Below are 23,976 nucleotides of genomic sequence, written 5' to 3'. Positions count from 1 at the left end.
GAGGCCCCCGACGGGGTTGGTGATGGCTTTGATTGCTCGAGCCCGAGGGGCGCTTGAAAGATTGGTGCCGGAAGGATTGTGGCGGGAAGCGACGGAAGCGATGAGGGAACCAGCGGGTACGCTGTGGCTGCGGTTGGTCGCCACATTTAGACGCAAGAATTTTAAAGTCATGATTGGACTTGAGTTTGTCATCGGTACCGGAATTAAATAGTCCGAGTGCATCAAAGGGGAGGTCCTCAATGACCTGTCTGGAGGATGAGGAGAGACCTGACGACCTCAGCCAGGCGTGGCAACGGATGGCGATCGCGTGGGCAATCATCTTGCCCGCCGTGTCCCCGGTATGTTTCGCCATCTGGATTTGGTGATGGGCGAGCGAGTCAGCCTCCTGTTGGAGGGTGGTAAGAACGGAGCGGTCTTCGTCCGACAGTTTAGCGAAGAAGGGTTGTGCCTTCTCCCAGATAATCTGCTGGTAGGCACCCATGCAGGCTCCATAGTTTGCCATCCGGCAAAGTAAAAGGGCTCCGGAGTAAAGCTTTCGACCCACAGCGTCGAAGCGCTTCCCTTCTCTGTCGGCCGGAGTGTTCGACTGACGACCGGAGGATTGGGAGGCCTTGACGACCAGGGAGTTGGGGTCGGGGTGGTGTTTCAGCCACTCCAAGGTATCGTCATCGGTACGGTACCAAGTCTTGATCCTCTTCGAGGTCGGGGGTATGGAGGAAGGGGTTTTCCAGGAGGCCTGGATAACGTCCAAGAGATAAGGCAGGAAAGGGAGTAGCGTGGCCGGCGGAGCTTGGGCCTGCACCCTTTTGAAAACTGGATCAGACACTGCTTTGGAAGTCTGCTTGATCTCCAAACCCAGGGCGTCGGCCATTCTGACCATTTGATCATAGAAAGCACGAATATTGTCAGTAGGAGAAGGCGGGTCCGCCTCATACGCATCGTGAGGAGGAGAGAGGTCGAGTCCGAGAGAGACTACCGAAGCCGAGAGGACAGAGTCTGGGCGGTCAATGTCAACATCTTCCTCCTCAGCCCCTTGGGGGGACTGAGGGGGAGAAGAAAGCACAGTCTCGGGGGGAGGCATGGCCTCACGGGAAGAGACGGCCGGGAGCCGAGGGTCTTTAGAGGCTGAGGCCTGGGCTGCTCGAGCCAGGCGAGCCGTTTGTCTGCCACGCTCCGGTGTCGAGGTGGGAGGGAAGAGCTGTTGGCGCGATGAGTGAAGCGGTGCAAGAGGCTCCGGCACTGGCACTGTGACCACCATTTGGGTAGAGTGGTGGGGTGAGTCCTGCAGCTCCCCGTCAGACAGGGGGTGCAAAGGAGATTGAGAAACATCTCTAGGCCTCTGGGCTGGCACAATCGGAGAAGACCTTCTCGAGGAGGTTGCCGAGGAGGACGGCGGGTCCCTCCTTGAGGAGGCCGAAGAAGAGGAGCGCTGAGTCAGCCGTTTTTTTGTCGGCGGTTGCTTGGATGCAACCCTCAAGGATTTGCCTGGTGTTGGAGGAACCACAGCTGAGTCAGATTGCGCTCGACGAGACTCCTCGTGAGCCCTCTTAAAGGCTATTTTGATAGCAGAGGAGGACGGAGGGGAGCCGATACGAGAGCGGAAGCCAGAGAGCTCGACGTCGAGGAAGGCCCCACCTTTCCGGAGCGGGTCGACACGGTAGCCGTCGTCACAGTACACGGTGGCTTGACCGGTTTAGCGGCCCTGGAGGTCCTAGACGCCCTGGACGAGACCGAGGAGGCTTTAGCTGTCGGAGCCTTAGCTGTTGGCGCCGACATTGCTCTCAGAGCTGAAGACGACGACGTACCCGACGTCGACGGAGTCGGTTCTGGCGCGAGAGATCTTTCGTAGAGCGCCGCTCTGAGCCTAGCGGCTCTGTTCTTTCTGGCCTGAGCCGTGAGAGCTAGGCAGAAGCGGCAGGTACCGACCACATGAGCCTCGCCAAGACAGAAGAGACACTTGGCGTGGCCGTCGGAATCAGGAATTTTAGCAGCGCACTGCGTGCAGCGTTTGAAACAAGTAGTAGACATGCGAAGAGTCCGAAGTGAACCTTGCGGCGGAAAAAAAGGAACTGGAGAGCGGACGCCCGGGGCTGCCTTATATGCCCCTTGGGAAGGGGGGCGTGGTTACCGCCAAAATTTGAACTTCAGCTTGGAAGAGTTTCCGTCGGAACCTGCGCAGGCGCAGCTTCTCCATTAGTGTGCATTCACAGAGTACACGAAGAAAAATACTCAGTCCCCCGGGAGTGGGAGACTTTCATAATTTAGCAAAACATACTGTGTTGTAATTTTTATAGCCATCTAACATCTCAATAACTTTTAAAACTATCAACACATGAAAGCAATGTGTGGGAAGACTCCCAGTGCAAACGACCTCAGCTTAACAATTCACCAGAAGGTGGTACTTTATAATGCTCTGTGTGCTTTCCACATTTATTTCAAAGATTTCTCAGCATTTAGAATGTGTACAAAAGGGTGAGAAACCTTTGAAATACTTGAAAATTGCAGCCATAATGGCTTCTAAACAAATGATGAAAGTTCTATTTATATATTTTGATACCTGCTGTACAGTGCCACCACAAGCATTCTGTTCACTTTTCAAATTCAGCTGGTCTCTGAAATTAAAAGTTATTTTTGTCATTAAAATTTGAGTGCACAAATATGTCTCATTTATTTAAAAAAAGGAAATGTATTTCTATGGGATTTTCTGCTTTATATTCAGATCTCGTGTAAGTGAATGCCCAAACTGATTCTAGATATCACCTTTTCAAGTGTATCTCCAGCTTTATGTAAATTGGAAGCTTGTGTAAAGAGAATTATATATTTTGCTCCACCTGACAAACATATCACTGCCTCATGCTCAGCATGACAACTCCAGCATGTCCCAAAATTCTGCAGTTCAAATTTGTCTTTGCAATGGTATAGCAACTGACATCCCTTCTCTGGCTCAAAACCTGATATGCCTGGGTGCTATGTTGCCAAGGTGTGTGGAGCTACCTTAGGTTGCTAAGCTTACTTAGAATCATAGAATCATAAAGTTGGAAGAGACCTCATGAGCCATCAAGTCCAACCCCTGCCAAGAAGCAGGAAAATTGCATTCAAAGCACCCTCGAAAGATGGCCATCCAGCCTCTGCTTAAAAGCCTCCAAAGAAGGAGTCTCCACCACACATCTCTGGAGGTATAGAGGAAAGCAGAAATTCTCCCCGGCGTCTCGTCTGTTATAAATCAGGATCCTGGCAATATCACTTTTTGCCTTAGCCACATAAGGTAGCCAGGAACTGTGGAGCTTTCTATCTCAAAATTACACAACCTGGTGTATAAGCTTCATAAAGCTAGTAGGTATGTCTTATCTTCCTTCAGGCTAAAAGCATTAGACTGGAAATGCATTTTTGGAATACAGTAGAGTCTCACTTATCCAACATAAATGGGCCGGCAGAACGTTGGATAAGCGAATATGTTGGATAATAAGGAGGGATTAAGTAAAAGCCTATTACACATCAAATTAGGTTATGATTTTACAAATTAAGCACCAAAACATCATGTTTAACAACAAATTTGACAGAAAAAGTAGTTCAATACGCAGTAATGCTATGTAGTAATTACTTTATTTACGAATTGAGCACCAAAATATCACGATGAATTGAAAACATTAACTACAAAAATGCGTTGGATAATCCAGAACATTGGATAAGCGAGTGTTGGATAAGTGAGACTCTACTGTACTTGCTTTAGCCTCCAAATTACTGGAAAGTTATTTGCTCTTCAAAAGCTTCATTCTATTTTTTCAAATGCATTAATGGTCAGAATACTATTTTTATTTTCAAAGAGTTATGGAGAGTGTAGCTTTTAGATTAAAAAACAAAACAAAAATAAAAGAGGTTTACCTTGCCTTTTCAGAATCACCCATTTTGCTCTTTGGTTTCCTTGGATTTTCATTCAGTCCTATATTTTTAAAAAGCTCATTCATTTACATGTCTGTTCCAGCTCTAAAACATACTGATGTTAGCACAAAATATAACTACAAGTGACCTTCTGAATATCTATAACAACTTTTAAAATGATCATGGGATCTGAATTTCCTGTTTGGTTACCACTGCTTTCAATATAATCTCAAACCTTCTAAGGCACTCTTTGATGTTCAATACATCCTCCTAGTGCTCAGTGACCCATTAGGGAACATTTATACATTATGTATGTATCAATATAATTTATATCCTGTCTTTTCCCTGTGTATGACCCAAAGCAATTTACAGCAGATTAAAACAAAATACCAGATATATTAAAGATGAACTATCAGATTAAAAAAGGATTAAATAAGAACAGATTTTAAATATGACACATGAGAAAAAACACACTCCACCCACTCATAAGAACTTCAACAATAATTCTGCCCTTTGCTTCTACAATTATGATTCAAAACCAAAACATCCTGCATCATTTTTGGTCCTGGTACTTAAAAACCAAATTTTTCAGAATAATAATAATAATAACTTTATTCTTATATCCTACCACTATCTCCCCAAAGGGACTTGGGGCGGCTTACTCATGGCACAAAGGTTCTTAAAAACAGAGCATAAAATAAAACAATATAAAATGCAATTAAATAAAACAAATATATATAAAAAACAACAATTTTAAACTCAATAAAACTGTGCTTATCTGGCGGTAAGCTAGCTGTAAACATGGCCAGGCTGTAAACAATGGGCAACCTCCAGCGCTTCATTCCCAGCCATGGTCCTATTGTTCTGTGTTGCATAAGCCTTGCCCTCTCTCGCAATTTGAATATGCCCACTTTTGGTTCTGTGATGTGGATTGATGTATTTTATGATGCTTTTATTTCTTCGGTTTTTAATTGTTTTAATTATATATATTTTTGTTATGTGTTTTAATTCTGTACTTTGAATTCTGTTTTATTCTGGGCTTGGTCCCCATGTAAGCCGCCGCCAAGATAGAGACGGATAATAAGAATAAAATTATATTATTATTAATAATAATCTTTTACAGTGCCAAAAGACTCTTTATTCTTATAGCTGGTTTAGTATCATCTTCAAGACTGGCTAATCCCACATTTTTACCTATGCCACCTTATTTCCACAGCCTAAGCTTTGCCTATAATGATTTAGGATACCTTCACCATAAGCACATACAGCCCAACTATTTTATTAACTTACCTGAGGCAGATTCTGATAATCTATCCTGATTTTCTTTTGTTAATGTATTACTTGGCATCTATTAAAAGGTAAAAAGTTATACAATAATAAAATGAGTAACTCTTCCTCAATTCTGTCAACTCTATTAGATGAAGACAATTTATTCCAACAAAATATTGACATTATGACACCAATGAACTGAGCACTGATATATATCTATTGGGTGTCTATGTTATCCTAAGTTATAGGATCTATGAAGGCTTCTGTCAAATAAAACTTTTTAGTCTTTAAAGTGCCCCAAGAAACTATTGTAGTTGAAATGGGTATTCATTTTTAACAAAGATATGACCATCACCTAAATGCATTATTATTGCCATGATATTTCTACTATCTGTAACTGCAGCCTACAATCTCACATTCACCAGCAAAAGAGCTACATTAATACTAGAAGTGAAACATGGCCATACTGGTTATATAACTATCAATAATCCTGAGCTTTATCTATCATCTCTTTTTCAAAAAGCCACCCAATTTGATAGCCATTACAAAATCTGATTCAGGTTTTGAAAGTCAGCTAGATCAGGGTATTGGAACTGTGCAACTGAACTTCTCTGCTGCTGAAGAGACACAATGAAGAACAACTGCATTCTCTCTCTAAAAAAAAAAACCTAGTGGAACTGGCCAATTACTCAAGTTTAAAGCAGGATCCAAAAAGTGCTAAATCAAAGACCAACTAATTGTTCGAATACCTGTTTCTTCTTGCCTTTGCAGGACATTCCGCCCATTGAAACAGAGAATGACTGTTTTGCTTTGTACTGCTTATTTTTGGTGACCTTCAATCCAAATCTTTCTCTTTGTTTCGTTTCCCCATTTCTTTCTTCTTCCTGCCCTGCCCTTAAAAATTACTTTCATATTCATTGTCACAGATCCAGCTGATCAAACTGAGCCAACCAGCTTCATACACTCAAATCCATTCCAGGATATTTGAAACTCCTTCAAATGGTGAGAGGAATACATTTGCAGCAGGGTTTGGCTCTGCACCTTAAATAACTTCATGTCTTTAACAGCACATGCAACAGGCTTCTAACTTCCCGGATTGAATGTAATTACTGGCCAAAATGAAGTGAAACAAACACAAAAATTGCATTCTTCCGTTTTTTTCTATGTAAGGGCAAAGTTCTTAAGAATTACCAGAAATTTAAGTTGGAACTGAATTCTGGACTAGAGCAAATTTTAATTTTTCTAGAAAACTGATTTAAACACAACAGCTGTACAAACAACAGGAACATACACTGCATTACATTAATTATTGTTTGCTTCCTTCCTATATGTTCTAAAATCCAGGAAAAATAATCTCATCAGTGTCTCTTTCTCCTTTGCCAGGTAATTACTTCAACCATATAAAAGAGCTTGAACTGGTGTTATCCTCTAGTTTACTGAGCTCTGAAATATTTCATGTTCTCAAATATCTATTTCTTGTTCTCCCAACTAAACAGCTAGAATATCAAATTCTCATCTTATGAAGAAAAATCCCAGTACCATTATCATTACTGAAATTGAATAACAGGATTTGACGGATAATAGGGAGGCCCTATTATCCTGCAAGCTGGTTGAAGGAAGCGTCCCGTGCGCGTTGCTAGGTAGATAGCAAGCTACATAGCAACGCGCAGGGGAGCTTCCTAAGCCGAGTGCTCGCTGCCTCGCCCCTTGGGAGGCGCTCGTGCGCGTTAAATAAGGAGATAGCAAGCTACCTAGCAACGCGCACAGGTGCCTCCCAAGGGGCGGGGCGGCAAGCACTCAGCTTAGCGAAGCGCCCACGTGCGTTGCTAGGTAGCTTGCTATCTAGCTAGCAACGCACACAGGTGCTTCTCTGCTCGCCGCCCCACCCCTTGGGAGGCGCCTGTGCGCATTGCTAGGTAGATAGTAAGTTACCTAGCAACGCACAGGAGCGCTTCCTAAGTCGAGTGCTCGCCGCCCCGCTCCTTGGGAGGTGCCCGTGCACGTTGCTAGGTAGATAGCAAACTACCTAGCAATGCGCACGGGCGCCTCCCAAGCAGCCTGGGACGTCGGATAATACGGAGTGTCGGTTAACTGGAAGTCAGTTAACCAGAACTCTACAGTATTTGTAAGGAACACCGACTTTGTTCAATATAACTATTTATTTATTTTTAGGAATTAAGGTTGTGCAATTTAACTATGGAGATATCCCCACAGCTCCAGGTTAATGTGTATTAAGGCTTCATAGTTGGAGAAGGTAGTCTTATACTTTTTAATCTATTAACTTTTTTGTAAGCCACGTTTTGTAATCAGTCTAATAATCTGTTTCCTCTAAAGTTCAGATACGTTTAAATTTAAGTATGATAAAGGAATACAAATATAGTCTAAAGCAGTAAAGTTGTAATTAAGGCAACAGCAATCAATAGAGATAGCAAAAAAACATAGTAAGAAAATCACTTTTGGAAACTACACTAAAGCCTGAGAAAGGCAGTAATAACATCTTAACCAACACCCTTACCTTTGTTTGCTTTTGCTGATAGAGGTGGTTGTGTAAATCAGGTTGTTTTCTCCTTTCAATGTCAAATTTCTTTGATTCAGTATAAACTGACAAAGATTCTGAAAAACTAAGGAAATCACAAGCACAAGGTTTGAAAGGTTTGATTTTTTGGAAACATTTATGTTTGGAAGCAGGATTTTGCAGATACACACTAAAAGATTTACAAAAATGAGCTCACATTGCATGACAAAAATTTCTGATAACAACCAGGATAATATTGTGTGCACTTGTCTCAAAATGAAATACATTTTCCAGATTATTTTTGTAAAAAATAACCCATTACTGTACTTGGTTTTTATTTATTCTGAAATCTATAGTCAGCTTGAATGAAACTTACTTTTTATGAAGGCCCAATTTCTTCATTCTGTGTTTATTTTGTTTCATGCCTAAATAATTAAAAAAAACATTCAAGTTATTGAATAAATGGCAGTAAAAATATGATTGAAATATTTAAAAGGTGAAATACTACCTCTAATGTCTCCTATTTGTTTTCTTAATTTCTCATGTTGCTGAGTAAGATCTTTAATTCCTTCAGGACTTTCTTTGCACAGTTCCTGACCTTTCTCGTTTGCCTGTAGAGCTTTTGTATTTTCTCCCAGGAGAGATAGAGCATCACAAAATCGATAGTGCCCCTACAGAAAACAATGAAAAAACACTGCCCTTAAAATAGCGTGATTTGTCAAATTATACATTTGCACCCATTCTAACAAACATATTTTTCTCATGCCTGACAATGCTATTCTATGAACATCTATGTGAACTGCATTTAATACAGTTCACATCTCTTTAGACATTTACAGGATGGCATTCTAAGTGCCATAGTACCTCAAGTATGCATTAAGGACATTTCAAGAATGCAATACAAACAATACAGAACGTAGTAATACAGTTTTTAGTTTTGCTGGCACTAGGTAGACACACAGAATTCAGATAATAAAACTATGTAACAGTTGACATTTAAATGTAAATACTATTTTGGGATAATTTTTGCAAAAAGATAGTTATACAATTCATGACTCAAAATACAAAAACTAATAATTTTTAAACACTTCTTTCCACTTTAAAAAAATGCAAACATACAAATGGCTGGATCCAAATGAATTATTTATATGAACAAAAATGAAAGAGAATTTAAAGCATTTTCCCTCAATATAGACATGTAGGCTTCAATGTTATGATTTCGGCTATACTGCAACAGGATATTAAAACTGCAAATTTTGTTCATGAAAGCCTTTTCGCAAAGCTTGTCTATTTACCAAGCCTAGTTAACCCAACCTCCCAACTGAAACTAGTTGGCAGATACTTCATAGTAATAACTTAAGTAAATTTGTTCAAGACGGACTGCGATGTGGTTTCTGGGCTGTGTGGCTGTGTTCTAACAGCATTTTCTCCTGACGTTTCGTCTCATCTGTAGCTGGCATCTTCAGAGGATCCTCTGAAGATGCGAGCCACAGATACAGACAAAACGTCAGGAGAAAAGCTGCTAGAGCACGGCTATAAAACCCTGAAAACACACAGCACTCCAATGATTTTGGCCATGAAAGCCTTCGACAATACATTTATTCAAAATCATTACAACCAAAGACACACATACAGGTTTTCCATGGTAAGTTGAAACTTAATTTAGAACAGGTCAAACGTATTTCACAACAGATTACTGGCAGTGGAACTCCGCTTAACAATATGGTATTTGGGACTTGTTGCATGTTTGAGTCTTTAACACAGTGTTTCTCAACCTGGGGGTTGGGACCTCGGGGGGGGGGGGGGGAGGTTCACGAGGGGGTGCCAGAAGGGTCATCAAAGACCATCAGAAAACATTAATTCACAGTGCTCTCCAGAGGTAGATTAACTACAGCTCCTCTAAATCACTGTCAATTCCACCCAAATCCCTACAGTATTTTCTGTTGGTCATGGGGATTCCGTGTGGGAAGTTTGGCCCAATTCTATCATAGATGGGGTTCAAGAGGCTCTTTGATTCTAGATGAACTATAAATCTCAGCAACTACAACTCCCAAATGTCAAGGTCTATTTTGCCCAAACTCTACCAGTGTTCACATTTGTGCATATTGAGTATTCACAACAAGTTTGATTCAGATCCATCATTGTTTGAGTCCACAGTACTCTTTGGATGTAGGTGAACTACAACTCAAAACTCAAGGTCAATGCCCACCAAACCCTTCCAGTATTTTCTGTGTGCCAAGTTTGGTTCAATTCCCTCGTTGCTGGAGTGCAGAATGCTCTTTGATTGTAGGTGAACTATAATTCCAGCAACTACAACTCCTAAATGACAAAATCAACCCCCCCTCAACCCCACCAGTATTCAAATTTGGGCATATCGGGTATTTGTACCAAATTTGGTCCAGTGAATGAAAATACATCCTCCATATCAGATATTTACATTACGATTCATAACAATAGCAAAATTGCAGTTATGAAGTAGCAATGAAAATAATTTTATGGTTGGGGGTCACCACAACATGAGGAACTGCATTAAGGGGTCGCGGCATTAAGAAGGCTGAGAACCACTGCTTTAACATGAAGATTATTATGGCCTTATCCAGGTTACATATGGCAATATATTAACAAAATTGTTTCTAAAAGGTTTAAATCTCTAGATCTTATCGTTTTATGAGACAGCATCATCTTCTGCTGTTCCAATCTGAAAAGGAAATAAAGTACTAACATACAACAAAGGAGAAGCCTCTAGACTTGTGCAATTCAGCTGGAGGGCGATCCATTTTTGGTATCCGAATATCGTTGGGTACCCAGATCCATTTTCGGGAGCCTCCCAAAAACCGTCTAATAAAAAAAAAATCTGTTTTGAATCTGGGAAAATCCGGCCATTTGATGGCAATGGGAAACTTACAAGACTCCCCTTTCTGTTCCTGGAATCCCTTTCCTTTCTTCCTTGCTTCCTTTCAAGGGGGCTTAGGTTTGAGGAACAGGATTAAGGAAGCACCCTTCCTGGGCTCCTTTTCTTTCTCTTTCCTTATTTCCTTATTGATTGATTTATTTCAAGGGAGCCTGTAAGGAATGGAGTTAAGGAAGCATGCACTGCGTACTCCTAAATAGAAGGGAAGAAGTCACACCTGGCAGCCATCCGGAGAAGCCAAAGGAAAACAGCTAAAACGGATCAGTGCACAAGTCTAGAAGCCACAAACTATTGCAACTATCTTTTGACTAGAATCATAGAATAGTAGAGTTGGAAGAGACCTCATGGGCCATCCAGTCCAACCCCCTGCCAAGAAGCAGGAAATCGCATTCAAAGCACCCCCGACAGATGGCCATCCAGCCTCTGCTTAAAAGCCTCCAAAGAAGAAGCTTCCACCACAGTCCAGGGGAGAGAGTTCCACTGCCAAACAGCTCTCACAATGAGGAAGTTCTTCCTGATGTTTAGGTAGAATCTCCTTTCCTGTAGTTTGAAGCCATTGTTCCGCATCCTAGTCTGCAGGGCAGCAGAAAACAAGCTTGCTCCCTCCTCCCTATGACTTCCCCTCACATATTTGGCTATCATGTCTCCTCTTAGTCTTCTCTTCTGCAGGCTAAACATGCCCAGTTCTTTAAGCTGCTCCTCATAGGGCTTGTTCTCCAGACCTTTGATCATTTTAGTTGCCCTCCTCTGGACACATTCCAGCTTGTCAACATCTCCCTTCAACTGCGGTGCTCAGAATTGGACACAGTATTCCAGGTGTAGTCTGACCAAAGCAGAATAGAGGCGTAGCGTGACTTCCCTGGATCTAGAAGCTATACTCCTATTGATGCAGGCCAAAATCCCGTTGGCTTTCTTAGCAGCTGCATCACATTGTTGGCTCATGTTTAACTTGTTGTCCACAAGGACTCCAAGATCTTTTTCACATGTACTCCTGTCTAGCCAGGCGTCCCCCATTCTGTATCTCTGCATTCCATTTTTTCTGCCGAAGTGAAGTATCTTGCATTTATCCCTGTTGAACTTCATTTTGTTAGTTTCGGCCCATCACTCTAGTCCGTTAAGATCGTTTTGAATTCTGCTCCTGTCTTCTGGAGTGTTAGCTATCCCTCCCAATTTGGTGTCATCTGCAAACTTGATGATCATGCCTTCTAACCCTTCGTCTAAGTCGTTAATAAAGATGTTAACCAGAACCGGGCCCAGGACGGAACCCTGCGGCACTCCACTCGTGACTTCTTTCCAAGATGAAGACGACGCACTGGTAGTAGTCTTCTACTACTTTACTTCTGATTTCCATTCCAGTCAACATTCTCCTAGCAAGATGTATCTTTTTGGTCCATCATTTTGATCATGTTACCCCATTATGATATCTCTCCCTTGGTTATCTACTCTGGGGATTCAGTTTGGGTACCTTATGTTCATGTTAAAAGCCCTACACAACTAAGCACCCCCCCCCCAAACCTTATTTTGTTTTCATCAACCTCCTCAAGATCTGCATTCAAGGGAATTTTAGGCCTCTTCTTTAGCTTGGCTTCATCCTTTTTCATTCCATGTTCTTGGAATTGCCTCCCTGAGCATTTGTGGACTGCTCCTTCCCTCGCTGTTTTTAAATCCCAATTGAAAAAACTATATTTTTCAAATCTTTTAAAATTTTAGTTTGATGTTTTGCGAACTGCTATATTTTGATTACATGCATTTTCAGGTTGCTCTGTATTATATTACAAGGTGCTTTTGAAGTCTAAATTTGGGCAGATTTCATGGATCAGGTAAGTATAAATGACAGCATGTCACTTTGAAAACTCCAAGACACCTCTTAGGCCAATGTTGAGAAGTCACTCCTAATTGAAAGTAGTTGTTTGCATGCCATACTTTCTGAATCCTGCCCTCATGTGATAATCCTTCCTGTCTTCTATGCCATGGATATGTCTGCTGAGGGCTGAGGGAGTTCGGAATCCACGAGTCCAAGGGCAAGGGTCCAATAATTTTGCAACTCTTTCATAAGGTTTTCCGTCAGCAAGTTCATTGTGATGGTTGTCCATTTCTCCCTCCCTAGTTTGCTTTTATTGGATCACAATATCATGAAATGGCATAATCTCTACTGAATTGTGAGGGTGGTTATAAATCCAAAATTGGTTGGTCTGTGAATAATTTCACTCTTTGCATGGAGAGCGGTATCCTCATGCCTAATTCTGCTGGTTAAATCCAACTTACCCATAACTGTGACAAACAGGAATTTACTCCAGGTTGACTATATTGTCAATGTTTTATAACTAGGAAGAAGACCTTCCAAAATTAAGTTTTCCAGCCTCCTGTTTAAATTGTTTTTTGGAAAAAAAAACACAGCGCAAAGTTTTCATACTTAATTCATAGCAACAAAAGAGCTGAAAAGGAAATGCAACTAACCTTTGGCCAATTGGGTTTCAGAATGATGGATCTCTTTCCATCACATAGGGCTCTCCTAAAGACAAAAATATCCTCTTCAGATGAAAAGGACTAAATAAAAGAATTTTTCAGACCAATGAATTGTTAGATGCTTTGAATCTCTTTTTAGAGTGAAAAAGCAGGATAATAATAATAATAATGTGAATATTAGTATACAATAATAGAGAGAAATCAACACAAACAATTATAAAGTATTCATTTCATGATTTGCATAATTTGGCCTGCTTATGATAATGCATGCAAAATGTGTCATTGTCAATTGCTGGACATTCATATGTGACACTCAGTAAACTAAGGCTTTAGCAATCATTATTCCAAAGTGAGGGGATCCAAAGACCTGTTCTAGATTCCCAATTGAATTTCTGACACTTCGCTTTAAACAACTGACTTATTATGTTTATTTATATCCTGCTTTTTTCTCCATACAGAGACTCAAAGCAGCTCATAATTAAAAGCATTACAATACAACCTAAAATATACAAAAATTAAAACAGTATTACATATCATCAACACCAAAAGCAATTCAGGTTAAAACCATAAAATCGCACAAAACTAGAGCACCCCCTGACCAGATCCCAAATACCCTCATCTTTTTCCATTTATTATAATTTGTTGCTTTCACTTCAAGTGCTTTCAAGTGTTTGCATTGTATTCTATATCCATTCCTGTGAACTGAGAAAGAAGCAACTTACACTCTTATGATCTAGACTTCCATTTTTCTATTGATTAAGGCAAGTGGACACAGGACCTGCTGAACTATTCTAAAAATGATTTCCTATATGAGCATTCCAAGAAATTCAACAGCAATTTATAATCTCTAAAATGCAGTCAAATTCCGAAAGGGAACACAGCATTTTTACTTCACGAAGGTAAGCCATATTTTGATATGAATAGAAAAATTGAACTTACATATATTGTCCAGTTCGAATAAAACACAGCGCTCGGTTGCCATAAAGGAGGTGATTTTCAGGCCTAAAAATAAGAAATACGGTTAATTCTATTTGTGAAGAAGAAAGCTCTAATTAAAGCTGTTGTACTAAATACTCTGTCTCGGATTGTGTGTGTGTATGTGTGTGTCAGGAGCGACTTAAGAAACTGCAAGTTGCTTCTGGTGTGAGAGAATTGGACGTCTGCAAGGACATTTCACAGGGTACGCGCGGGATGTCTTGACCATCCTGTGGGAGGATTCTCTCATGTCTCCGCATGGGAAGCTCGAGCTGACAGATGGGAGCTCACCCTGCTCCCCGTATTCAAACCGCCAACCTTTCATTCAGCAGTCTTGCCGGCACAAGGGTTTAACCCATTGCGCCACTGGGGGCTCCTTGTGTCTAGGATAAAATTAAACTATATGAATACAACTTCAGATAAAGCCATGTCTTTTCACTATTTCAGATATGTGAGGAAATCATACAATTTATTTATTTATTTACTGCATTTATATACCGCTTTTTTCACCCCTGGGGGGACTCAAAGCAGTTTACTACATAATGGCAAAATGCCAACCATACATTAGAAAACATAACAGACTGATCACATCATAAACAATAAAATGAGCAACATCAAGTGTACTTATCAAACAACTCAAAAATAACAAAAATAGAAATTTAAATATATAAATCAAACATTTAGGACATGTTTACTAGTAGATCTAATATTAGTAAACAGTTAAAACATTAAACGTAAAAAGGCAATTTGCAACAAGCCAACAGGCAGATGTTGTGTTATGATTGAGCCTCATGGCTCTGTTACTGACAGACGTGGGCGTAAGACTCCTCGAGAGTCAGATACTCTCGAGGAGCGAGAGAGAAAAAGACTGCGAGACATATTTGCAGCACCATCTGACGAGGAGTCTTTCGAAGGGTTTACGGAGAGAATGGAGGAGGGGCTGGTTAGCTCAGAGGAGGATGAGATGGATTGGACTCGGGTAAGGGAGGAAGTGGGTGCCACTGGCCATGATGGGACAGAAGATGAATGGGGACCTTCAGGATTAGACCCATGGTTTAGCTGGAGGGATGGGACGGGATCCACAGCTGGAGATGCTGTTGGGCGTAGTCAGAGGTGTTCCAGCTCTGACGAGGAAAGTGATGAGGAAACGCCCGGGTTAAGGAGGACAGCTGACAGTGATGAAGATTTGTAACTGGCATAAAATGGGGCTTGGGAGCAATTGCAAATTGCGTTGGGCAAGGTAATCTGGGCAAACGCTTGGGATCCGTGTGTGTGTGGGACGCTTCCCTGAAGACTTGTGTGCTTTCCTGTGCTGTGACGTAAGTTGATTGGAATCCAGGGTCAGACGGCGGGAGGGATTGTGTGGGCATTTGTTTGTGCAAACCTGTGCTTACTCTTATTAGCTTGACCCTCCGTCGTCTTCTTGACGGACGCCATCTCCTGCTTTGAGAACTCGGACTGAACTGACCACGGCTTGTCTTTCCCCCCTTCTTGGACTTGGAAAAACTACAAACGTCTGCTTCTGGCTTTGATCTACGGAACGGAACTGGTCTACTCAACTGCTACAATCCTTGGCTGTTTTACTCGTGTTGGAGATCCTGTCTGCTGTGTGTGTGGGGGAGCGACGCAAGTTACTCTAAGCACAGTGTTGGCAGCAGAGAGGAATCTGCTGCCAATTAGTTGCATTCTTTGTATCTTTTGTTCCTTGGCTTTCGTTTCGTTTATACCCAGGCTGACGCAAGCAGTTTGTTTTTACCCGGATTAAACTCCGGTTTAATCCGGTTTATCTTTTGAACATTTACTTTTGCCCCTTTTTGCTCCTAAAGGCAAAAACTGCCTGGCCCTTGTGTTTTACGGGCATTTTTGAGTTCTGTAATCTAATAAACTCTGTTACTTTGAATCTTGTGGCGTTCTGTCCTTGACAGATTGCCCAACGCCATTAAAAAGTTTATTGCAGCAATAAACCCGTCAGGAAGACGATGGATGAGTTACGGGCCAAAGTAGACCAATTGCAAACGGCTTTTACCGTTAGCCAAACAGCTCAGGCTGTGAAAGGACATGTTTTGACTCCTGAACGCTTTGACGGAACCAGGTGCAAGTTGCCAACCTTTTTGGCACAAGTGGAGCTTTATTTTTCTCAGCTCAGTGTTCATGCTTTTCCTACAGACACTAGCAAGGTGGCCTTTATTTTGAGTTTGTTGACCGGTCCCGCAGGACAATGGGCCACTAATTTAATTTTGGGAAATGACCCAGTCAAGGACAATTTGAATAATTTCAAAAAGTTGTTAACTGATACTTTTGGGGATCCTCTCCGCACGGAGAACGCTGGGTGGGCTCTGTATCGGTTGAAACAGGGAAAGGGGACTGTTTTGGATTACTTAAATAAGTTTAACCTGTATCGCCACCAGCTGGATTGGGGGGAAAATGCATTCATGCTTTTATTTACTGCCGGGTTAAGTGATATGCTCCAGGATGAATTAGCACGCTTGGAGCCGGCTGAAAGCTGGGACGCCTTAGTAGCTAAGGTGCTGCGTTTAGACGCAAGGTTCGAGGCTCGTAAACACTCAAAAGCAATGTGTGCGCCACCCATGCATGTAACCAGGGCACCTGTGGTGATGGGGGAAGAGCCCATGGAGCTTGGGGTCTTTAAAAAGCTGTCTACAGAGGAAAAGAGCCGTAGGAGGCAGCTGGGCTTGTGTTTGTACTGTGGGAATGCTGGGCATTTTGCCAAAAATTGTAATGTGAAACCTTCCCAGCTTTCGGGAAAAGGCCAGCCCTAGTGCGACGTGAGTCCAACGCACTAGGGCTCCTCAAGCAGTCAACTGAGGGGAGGAAGCATGTTTTCGTACCCATTACATTATCTGTTGGGGGAAGGGAACTTGTTTCTACTTTGGCACTGCTGGACTCAGGGGCTACGGTCTCCTATGTAGATATTGAGTTTGCTAAGAAGCATGGCATTCCTAGAGTGCGCAAGGCATGCGACGTGTGGGTGGAAGGAGCAGATGGGAGACTGCTGGAGACTGGGGTGGTTAACCATGAAACCTCAGCAGTAACGTGGGAGGTGCAGGGAGTAACGGGAACGTTTGTGTGGGATATTACGAGCTTGCCTAGATATGATGTGATCCTGGGGATGGATTGGCTAGCTGTAGTAAACCCACAAGTAGATTGGGCAACACGTAAAGTGATCTTAAAGAGGCAGGATTGTTGCACTCTAAATGTTACTCATTCTGATATGGAGGGAGTGCCTGCTGAGTATGGGGAGTTCTCTGATGTATTTTGTAAAAGAGAAGCGGACAAATTACCACCGCACAGGCCATATGATTGCGCCATCAAGTTGGCAGAAGGTGCGAAACTGCCAGCAGGGAGGTTGTATGCCTTGACTGTACCGGAAAGGCAAGCTTTGCGGGAGTTTCTAGATGAAAATTTAGCCAAGGGGTTTATTCGCCCATCTAGTTCTCCAACTGCGGCACCAGTATTCTTTGTAGCCAAAAAGACTGGGGAACTTAGGCTGGTCTGTGACTATCGGATCCTAAACAAATACACCATTCGGGATAGGTACCCGCTCCCTTTAATCTCGGAACTGTTATCAAGGGTGCAAGGGGCTAAGGTCTTTACCAAGCTTGACCTGCGGGGGGCCTATAACTTAATCCGTATACGGGAAGGGGATGAATGGAAGACGGCATTTAACACGTGTTTCGGATGCCACGAGTTCCGAGTCATGCCTTTTGGGCTTTGTAATGCTCCTGCGGTATTCCAGAGGTTCATGAACGATGTGTTCAGGGACCTAATTGACCAATTTTTAGTGATTTATTTGGATGATATCTTGATTTTTTCTAAGGACGAGAAAGAACATCGTCAACATGTCAAGCAGGTTCTGCACCGACTGCGGGCTAATGGGCTTTTCGCCAAGGCTTCCAAGTGCGTCTTTCATGTGCCTGAAGTGGAGTTCCTAGGTCATGTAGTGTCAGGTAGGGAACTTAAAATGGACCCACATAAGGTTGACGCCGTCAACTCATGGCAGGAGCTGAAGACTAAGAAGGATGTACAAAGGTTCTTGGGTTTCGCTAATTACTACCGGGAGTTTATTCCGAATTTTGCAAAGCTCACGGTACCTTTGACGCAGCTTCTGCGCAAAAAACAGCCATTTGTGTGGGGGCGGGAAGCTCACGAGGCGTTTCTACAACTAAAGTCTAGTTTTCAATCGGACAACATACTAACCCATCCTGATGTTGACAGACCGTTCGTGGTAGAAGCGGACGCTTCTAGCTACGCGTTGGGGGCTGTATTGTCTCAGAAGGATTCCTCAGGGACCTTGCGTCCCTGTGGATTTTACTCGCGGCAACTAACACCCTTCGAGCAGAACTATACCATATGGGAGAAGGAGTTGTTGGCGATTAAGGTGGCGTTTGAGGTGTGGCGGCACTGGCTTGAAGGGGCACGGCACCAGATCGTGGTCAGATCTGATCACAAGAACTTAGAGCACTTGCAAACAGCAAAGAAGTTAAACCAGCGTCAAATCCGCTGGGCTTTGTTTTTCTCCAGGTTTAACTTCAAGGTGCAGTTCGTGGAGGGGAAGGCAAACTTGCGGGCCGATGCTTTATCTCGCAAGCCGGAATTTAAGACCAATGAGCAGGTAGTATGTCAGACCATCTTGCCTACTGCCTCTCTGTGTGTTGTAGATAATGAGCTTGGGTTACATGACCAGATCCTTGAGGCTCAGAAGGATGATGTGTGGACTCAGGAGCAACTGATGCTGCTCTCTGCAGGTAACCGTACCATACTGCCGCATCTCCAGGATCAAGACGGGGTATTGGTGCGTAGGGGGCAGGTTTACGTACCAGTGGGGGCCCTCAGGTTGGAGGTGATTAGAGCCCACCATGACGAACCCATGGCTGGGCACTTTGGCAGGTTCAAGACCGTACAGCTTATCACCAGGAGCTACTGGTGGCCAAAGATGCGGCAAGACATTCTGCGCTTTTGTGACAGCTGCGCCGTTTGTCAGCAGAGTAAGACGCCTGTTGGGCGCCCTAGAGGGTTGTTATCGTCTTTACCTGTTCCGGAGAGGCCATGGCAAATCATTTCCATGGATTTTATTTCAGATTTGCCTAAGTCTGGGGGTTATACGTGTATTTGGGTGGTGGTGGATTTATTTAGTAAACTGGCTCATTTTATTCCTTGTTCAACCATTCCGGCGGCCCCTACGTTGGCCTTACTATTTACAAAGCACATCTATCGTTTGCACGGAGCACCCGAGGTGATTATTTCAGATAGGGCTCCGCAATTTGTGTCACGCTTTTGGAAACACTTCCATGAGTGTTTGGGGACTAAGTTAAACGTGTCTTCAGCTTTCCATCCGCAAACGGATGGACAGTCGGAACGGGTTAATGGGCTCTTAGAGCAGTATCTGCGTTGTTTTTGTTTAGATCAACCCACGGCTTGGGTAAAGTGGTTACCGGTGGCGGAATTTGCTTACAACAATGCGGTGCACACGTCTAGTCAGCATACGCCATTTGAGCTAACTTATGGTTTTCACCCACGGGGAGGTGTGGCGCCGTCGACCAATGTGGTCTCTTCGGACCCTGTGTACCGCTCTTCGGAAATGGCTGCATTGCATGATGTTGCCCGTCGCTTACTGTTGGAAGCTAAGGCAACGCAGAAGACTCAGGCTGACCGCCACAGGCAGGCAGGGGAGGAGTTGGAAGAAGGGGATTTGGTGTGGTTATCTTCCAAACATATTAAACAGGCTGGGGGAAAGTTTGCGCCTCGGTATTTGGGTCCCTTTCCTATTGTTAAAAAGATTTCTTCTGTTGCGTTTCGTTTGCGTTTACCGTCTAGTTTAAAGGTCCATCCAGTCTTTCATCGTTCACTGTTGAAACTTGATACCTCTAGTCGTCGTGGTGCTATAGCGGAGGGTATCACTGCCACTTCTCCGCCATCGGGGGAGGAGGCCTTTGTGAGAGGGGATAGTGTTATGATTGAGCCTCATGGCTCTGTTACTGACAGACGTGGGCGTAAGACTCCTCGAGAGTCAGATACTCTCGAGGAGCGAGAGAGAAAAAGACTGCGAGACATATTTGCAGCACCATCTGACGAGGAGTCTTTCGAAGGGTTTACGGAGAGAATGGAGGAGGGGCTGGTTAGCTCAGAGGAGGATGAGATGGATTGGACTCGGGTAAGGGAGGAAGTGGGTGCCACTGGCCATGATGGGACAGAAGATGAATGGGGACCTTCAGGATTAGACCCATGGTTTAGCTGGAGGGATGGGACGGGATCCACAGCTGGAGATGCTGTTGGGCGTAGTCAGAGGTGTTCCAGCTCTGACGAGGAAAGTGATGAGGAAACGCCCGGGTTAAGGAGGACAGCTGACAGTGATGAAGATTTGTAACTGGCATAAAATGGGGCTTGGGAGCAATTGCAAATTGCGTTGGGCAAGGTAATCTGGGCAAACGCTTGGGATCCGTGTGTGTGTGGGACGCTTCCCTGAAGACTTGTGTGCTTTCCTGTGCTGTGACGTAAGTTGATTGGAATCCAGGGTCAGACGGCGGGAGGGATTGTGTGGGCATTTGTTTGTGCAAACCTGTGCTTACTCTTATTAGCTTGACCCTCCGTCGTCTTCTTGACGGACGCCATCTCCTGCTTTGAGAACTCGGACTGAACTGACCACGGCTTGTCTTCCCCCCTTCTTGGACTTGGAAAAACTACAAACGTCTGCTTCTGGCTTTGATCTACGGAACGGAACTGGTCTACTCAACTGCTACAATCCTTGGCTGTTTTACTCGTGTTGGAGATCCTGTCTGCTGTGTGTGTGGGGGAGCGACGCAAGTTACTCTAAGCACAGTGTTGGCAGCAGAGAGGAATCTGCTGCCAATTAGTTGCATTCTTTGTATCTTTTGTTCCTTGGCTTTCGTTTCGTTTATACCCAGGCTGACGCAAGCAGTTTGTTTTTACCCGGATTAAACTCCGGTTTAATCCGGTTTATCTTTTGAACATTTACTTTTGCCCCTTTTTGCTCCTAAAGGCAAAAACTGCCTGGCCCTTGTGTTTTACGGGCATTTTTGAGTTCTGTAATCTAATAAACTCTGTTACTTTGAATCTTGTGGCGTTCTGTCCTTGACATGTTGTGTCAGTGTTTAAAGTGCTGTCTGAATTAGATTATATTGCACAATTCCACAAGATAAAAAGGGCCAAGTTAAGAAGGTTTGGTTACCATTCCCCTCCCCCACCTGCCTCCCGAATTCCCTCCCCATAATGTCTAGCCCCAGTCTTTATGCCCGCCCAAAGATTCCCAGATCATCGCAAATAAGGACTCTTCTGGATACTGCTCAAGCAAAGCCCAGGTCTTCATGGGGGGCGGGCGGTGTAAACTGTGATATGAGGTCCTTGGGGAAGTAGATGGGGGTGTTTTTTCTTGTGATGGTGAGGTGTCTCTATCCATGTTGGTAAAAGTTGCTCAGCAAAGCAGGCTCTGGGTCCAAGTGATGGCGTTTTTATCTGCTGCTGGCTTCTGGTGAAATAGTACAGCTGTGGGGGCCACACCCAGTTTGTTTAGTGAGGCTGGCCCCAGGCAGAAGTTCTTAGGTAGAGCTCTCACCCTCTGGCTGCCTCTGTTGCTCAGCAAAGCAGGCTCTGGGTCCAAGTGATGGTGTTTTTATCTGCTGCTGGCTTCTGGTGGAATAGTACAGCTGTGGGGGCCACGCCCAGTTTGTTTGGTGAGGCTGGCCCCAGGCAGAAGTTCCTAGGTAGAGCTCTCACCCTCTGGCTGCCTCTGTTGCTCAGCAAAGCCAATCTCTTAGCAAAACCTATATAACCTACAGCAGAACAGAAGTGTATTCTTCATACTCTTCTAAACCAGGAAAATTTCTAATCTTTGATGCTTGCAAATTTCTATTCATTTATTCACTTATATGAGTTGTCTCTTACCATAATTCTATAGCTTTTGTATAGGCACTAACAGCAATATCAAACTTCTCTTTAGCAAATGCTTCATTTCCCCTCTTTTTCATAATCTCACTTTTCTGCAACAAAACATGACAAAATACATCAACTACGTGGAATTTTCAATAGAGCATACAGACCATCCAGTTTCAATTCACATTGAACAAAAATTTTAATTTTAAAATTATTCTTGCCTTATGGTAATAGTACATGAAATATAGCAATCAGGCCCACTAATGATAAAATATTTTAGTCAAACTTGTATCAATTACATGGAATTTTCTGCAGAGCATACAGATCATCCAGAGTTTCAATTCACATTGAACAAAAATTTTAATTTTAAAATAATTCTTGTCTTGTGGTATTAGTACATGAAATACAGCAATCAGGCCCACTAATGATAAAATATTTTTATTTAAACTTGCTTATTAAAAATGGACTCCACAAAAACTTCAAATAATGTTTGGTTTTTGTGCATGTGGATATCTTATATAGTTTGATTAGTATATTCTAATTAAAAGACAAGTTGAATGGTTCTGTGCAGGAAGCTCTGAACTGCTGCATAACAATAATGTATTGGCGTATCATAAATATTTACATTTTATTTGTATGTAGTTCAAGTTTTTAAAATAAACAACACAAATCACACTAACATTAAGACAAATCATACAATAAATCACTTAAGCAATTAATCATATGTTTTTATGCATATAATCTCTATGTGCAACCACCACCCATGGGCCATGTAATTATTCTTAATATTAATAATTCTTATATTGAGCTCTTCTCCACAATACTAGTGTTTTTTGATTTAGTTTTATTCCTTTTTCCTTGACAAATATATATTCTAGGAAATCACCCCACATTGCTTCAAAATAATTTATTTTCAATAATTTCTCCTTACATTCTATTTCATAAGCCAGTTTATCATTTATTGCGGTGTTTCACACCTCTTTGTACCATTCAGCAATTTTGTAATCATAATTTTATTTCCATTTTTGGCTATAACTAATCTTAAAGCATTAACAAAAATTACTATTAATTCTTTCTTTTTCCATTTTAATCTTATATCTCCAAAATTTAGTAAGAGTGCTATATTTGGATTTTTTTGTAGATTAATCGATAGTATGTCATTAATTTCAACAAATCCAAATTTCCTTTCTTTTCACATTCTCACCATAATTGTATATATGTCCCAGTTTCCTTATTGCACCTCCAACAATTTTGTAGATTGTTTCTATTATAACTTAGCATTATTGGAGTCATGTAACATCTCCAAATTGTTCTGTAACCATTCTCTTTAATTCACACGGACATATTTTTCATAATTCTTTGTTTCCACATTTTTAACCATTCCTCCTTTGTAATATTGATTCCTAAGTCCCTTTCCCGTTTATTTTTTGTTCCAAATTGTATTGAATTACTCTCTATACTTATTTTATGAATTTTACTTATTAATCCTTCTGTTACTTCATCTATGCCATTCTGTTTCAAATGTATTACCGTATATACTTAAGCATATACGGTAATACACGCAACTAGAAGAGGGAGGGAGGCGTGTGCATCTTCCTCCTGTCACCACAGGAGGAGGGAGGGAGACGGGCGTGGCAAAAATAGGAGAGAGGGAGGAAGGCGGGTATGCGCCCACCTCCCTCCTCCTCGTTGTGCCCACCTCCCTCCTCATTACACTGTGCGTCCACCTTCTTCCTCCTTTCACATAGCGAAAGGAGGGAGGCTTGCGTGGCGACAGGAGGAGGGAGGCGCACGCGGTGAGAATATGAGGGGATATACAGTATATTGCTTTTCCCATTTCTTGTAAATAATAGTTATCAACACCAGGAGTAATAATTTTAAAGATCAAGATGTACAATGGTATGCTATCATTTTTACAACCAGCCAATTAATTTATTTATCTAATGTCTGCACCTAATGCAGACTGACTCTCCTGGTTCCCAGCTGTAATGATGTTCAGTGAGTCGAAAACGAAGATGTTGGAGAATAAAAGTAGTGCTCTGACTGCTATTGA

At 42.6% G+C, this 23,976-nt stretch overlaps 1 protein-coding gene across 5 annotated transcripts in view; it reads right to left on the bottom strand.

Moving 5' to 3' along the window:
- ttc3 (tetratricopeptide repeat domain 3) overlaps positions 1 to 23,976 on the bottom strand; it is a 98,828-nt gene that overhangs the window by 62,075 nt on the left and 12,777 nt on the right. For all 5 annotated transcript variants that reach the window (XM_062977154.1, XM_062977153.1, XM_008107534.3 and 2 more), the window contains 9 exons: positions 21,936 to 22,030; positions 13,980 to 14,042; positions 13,032 to 13,086; positions 8,172 to 8,334; positions 8,040 to 8,088; positions 7,664 to 7,769; positions 5,170 to 5,227; positions 3,883 to 3,940; positions 2,558 to 2,612 (listed from right to left, as the gene is read on the bottom strand). In XM_062977154.1, coding sequence (XP_062833224.1) covers positions 2,558 to 2,612; positions 3,883 to 3,940; positions 5,170 to 5,227; positions 7,664 to 7,769; positions 8,040 to 8,088; positions 8,172 to 8,334; positions 13,032 to 13,086; positions 13,980 to 14,042; positions 21,936 to 22,030 — 702 coding nt within the window. The remainder of the gene's footprint in view (positions 1 to 2,557; positions 2,613 to 3,882; positions 3,941 to 5,169; positions 5,228 to 7,663; positions 7,770 to 8,039; positions 8,089 to 8,171; positions 8,335 to 13,031; positions 13,087 to 13,979; positions 14,043 to 21,935; positions 22,031 to 23,976) is intronic.

The sequence above is a fragment of the Anolis carolinensis genome, chromosome 3 (genome assembly GCF_035594765.1).
Source record: "Anolis carolinensis isolate JA03-04 chromosome 3, rAnoCar3.1.pri, whole genome shotgun sequence".
NCBI classification, from domain to species: Eukaryota; Metazoa; Chordata; class Lepidosauria; order Squamata; family Dactyloidae; genus Anolis; species Anolis carolinensis.
Note: the sequence above shows the minus strand (reverse complement) of the source record. Positions and strands in the feature narration are given on the sequence as shown.